The sequence below is a fragment of the Trachymyrmex cornetzi genome, unplaced genomic scaffold (genome assembly GCF_001594075.2).
Source record: "Trachymyrmex cornetzi isolate Tcor2-1 unplaced genomic scaffold, Tcor1.1 scaffold147, whole genome shotgun sequence".
Classification (NCBI taxonomy): Eukaryota; Metazoa; Arthropoda; class Insecta; order Hymenoptera; family Formicidae; genus Trachymyrmex; species Trachymyrmex cornetzi.
Window position 1 is genome coordinate 5592006 of NW_017296059.1, and position 2927 is coordinate 5594932.

Genomic DNA, 2927 nt, shown 5'->3' on the forward strand with positions numbered 1-2927 from the left:
TCGGAATTTTTTAATACCGTATTTTCTCATGTTGGTAAAAATAAGAAAATGCAGTACTAAAAAGTTGATAAAAAATTCTGAAAAAATTCGTAGAGTTATATGAGAATAAAATTAATGATTTTTTGTCTCTTGCAATTTTTCTGTAAAATTGATATTTGAGTAAAAAATTATTCAAGACCAATATTTGGCAATTTTCAGTAATTAATATCTAGTTAACTATTACGAAAATTACAAAATGTTAGAGAACTTTTCGACTCGGTTTAGCCCGCTCTATCTACACAAAAGCGATTGGCCCAAACTTACGGGACACCCTGTATAAACACATGTAAAATAAGCAATAGATTTTTAAATAGTAATGTAAATCTAGCAACATGCCATGGTGTTACGTTAACCCATAGATAAAAATGCGCTCAGATGTTATCAGAAAGAAGGATTTATTAAGGATTTATACATATCTATAAATATGTATCACGATAATGTTACACGTATTGACATTCATTTAGTGATTATCAATGGAGGTCAGTGAATCAAAGAATTTTTTTTCTTTTTATTCGGCACGTTTTGGCGCTGTTGTGTTACGTATTGTGTATATGCAATCGATGCATATCATGCTGCATTTCGTGCCGCTCAACGTGACGTTCCCCGGAACACCACAGTTAGTTCCAAGCGTCGTTTTCCTCGAAAGCTTTCTTGCTGGCTACGACGGTAGTCGTTTGCTCCTTGCGTTTCTTGCGTCTTTTACCTGTACGAGACAAATCGGGCGGTTGATGCAAAGCACAAGAATAAAAAGAGCGTGTAATACCTACCCGTAGCAACTTGCCACTCGTCGTCGTCGTCTTCCGGTGGCTTCACGCCGTTCGTCGTCGATGTCTCGTCATCCTTTGTGTCCTTCCTGCGAACAATTCCCTCATGTAACGCGAATAAAAAAAGAATTTCCGTCAGAGCGTGGCAAGTATATAATCGCCGCGAAAAATCGATCGACGGATGCCGACAGTCGCGTGTAAAAAGTACTCCTGTCTCGTTCACGAAGATCCTACCGTTTACATCCCTCAACTCTTTATATCCTGCGATATCGGCTATATTTAACAAGAACACGCACACGTGCGTCGTGTACGTGACGCGCGCACGTGATGCTGCATATTCATAAGTCGCGAGCCTCGCAGCAACAGTTCCGCGAGCGGCTCCGACACGCGCGCCGAGTAAATTCCACGGGCGTAATGTACGATAATGCCAATAATGCACAACTGCGAGCGAGCGAGCGATCGGTTGGTTGGTCGGTCGGTTGGTCCCTCTCTCTTTCGCGATTGCATCCACCGCGTTCGTGCGCCCGAGGTGCCTGCCTCTCGATGTCGATGTTAAACACTCGGTTCTTCATCCATTAAGGCCCGGTTCTACCAATGTAAAATTAACTTTAATCTCGGTTCAATTTACTCTTTATCTTTTTCTAATGCCCGTTTCTAACAATGTAGATTAACTTTAATCTCGGTTTAATGTATTCTTTTATCTTTTTCTTAGAACTAGGAGAGGATAAAAAGTATGTTGAACCAAGATTAAACTTAATGGTAGAAATAGATATATGTTGCAATTTCCTTCGTGGATCTAAGCATATCTTATCTCTCAACTGCAAATCCAAGTATATAATAAATAAGTTCATATATGTATGGTACATGATTTAGCAATAACATTAAAAATAACATACTATACTGCATACAAAAAATGGATTTACGTATTTAAACATGTAACGTAAGTGTTATTTTTATACAGAAAAATTAAATCACACATGTATACGAAATCACTTGTTATACGTTTGGATTTGGAGTGCAACAATGCTGATCAAAAGAATCATTTTTTCCCTTCCGGAAAGATCATTCCTAGGCAGACTAACAATTCCTCTTGTTGTTAGAATTTAAATCGACCGATTGTAAATGCCATGTCCTCTCAATGACCATTCTGCTCTTCCTAGAAACGTCATCCGTCTGTCCCGGTTGTGGCCGCGAGCTCCTTGTCATCTGATGTTGATGTCGTTTCGTTTCGCAGCAAGGAAACGCGTGCACGCGCAACGCAGCGGGGAGAGTTACGAGCACGGTGATTGCGAGCACGTGGGCGATTCATTAATATCGTGTCGCCCGCGAGACTGAGCAGTGTTGTAACTACAATGCGGCGGAGAGACTGCAGTTGGTTAAACGGAAACGGGAGATATATATATATATATATATATATATGTATATACGACCTGTGTGCTCGGCGGACGAAGACCGCGGCTAACGACAGTTGACTGGAACATGTGCCCGGTGTATTGATTACCGCGGCCGGCAGTACCTCGTTAAAGAGTTTCTCATAGACGCGTCGTTTTAAACGCACGATTGACTACTTACTGTCGTTCGAAAAAATACTCGTAAAAAAAATTCTTTAATTTTTTTCTCATAGAAAAATGTTTCTATGAATAATATATTTTAATAATTCTATAATATTTCTTTGGCTTGTATCATCGAATTATTGAACGTACCTCAGATTATTAGTTAATCTGATTATATTTAAAAAATGAAAATGACCGCGAATCTAATTAGAATCCTTTACATTGATATAACGTAATCGTGGCTTTATATAGAGTTATAGAGTATAAAAAATCGGAACAAGACTATTAAATGGAACAAGAGCGTTAAACGATTCAGATGATTTTCACGCGTACACATCATTCAAAGCAATTCCCATAGACAACTAGTCACTCATACGACGATGATACTTCACAAACCGGACCAAGGGGTAAGAGGAGAAGAAGGAAGAGTAGAAAGCCCAGGCAGACTGAGAGGAAGCTGAAGGGAAAAGAGAGAAGAGGAAGAACACTAAATAGACTTATAGAAATCAGAGAGAGAGAGAGAGAGAGAGAGAGAGGAGAGAGAGTGAGCGTCGCGTGCATTAATTCAGAA

General features: G+C 39.5%; 1 protein-coding gene across 1 annotated transcript in view; it reads right to left on the minus strand.

Annotated features, from left to right (window-relative positions):
• Positions 1-466: 466 nt before the first annotated feature.
• The window catches only part of LOC108757609 (poly(A)-specific ribonuclease PARN), a 6105-nt gene continuing 3644 nt past the window's right edge, over positions 467-2927 (minus strand). Inside the window, exons 11-12 of the mRNA XM_018502069.1 lie at positions 807-892; positions 467-742 (exon numbers count right to left, since the gene is read on the minus strand). Of these exons, the coding sequence (XP_018357571.1) occupies positions 657-742; positions 807-892 (172 nt within the window). The 3' untranslated portion in view covers positions 467-656. The remainder of the gene's footprint in view (positions 743-806; positions 893-2927) is intronic.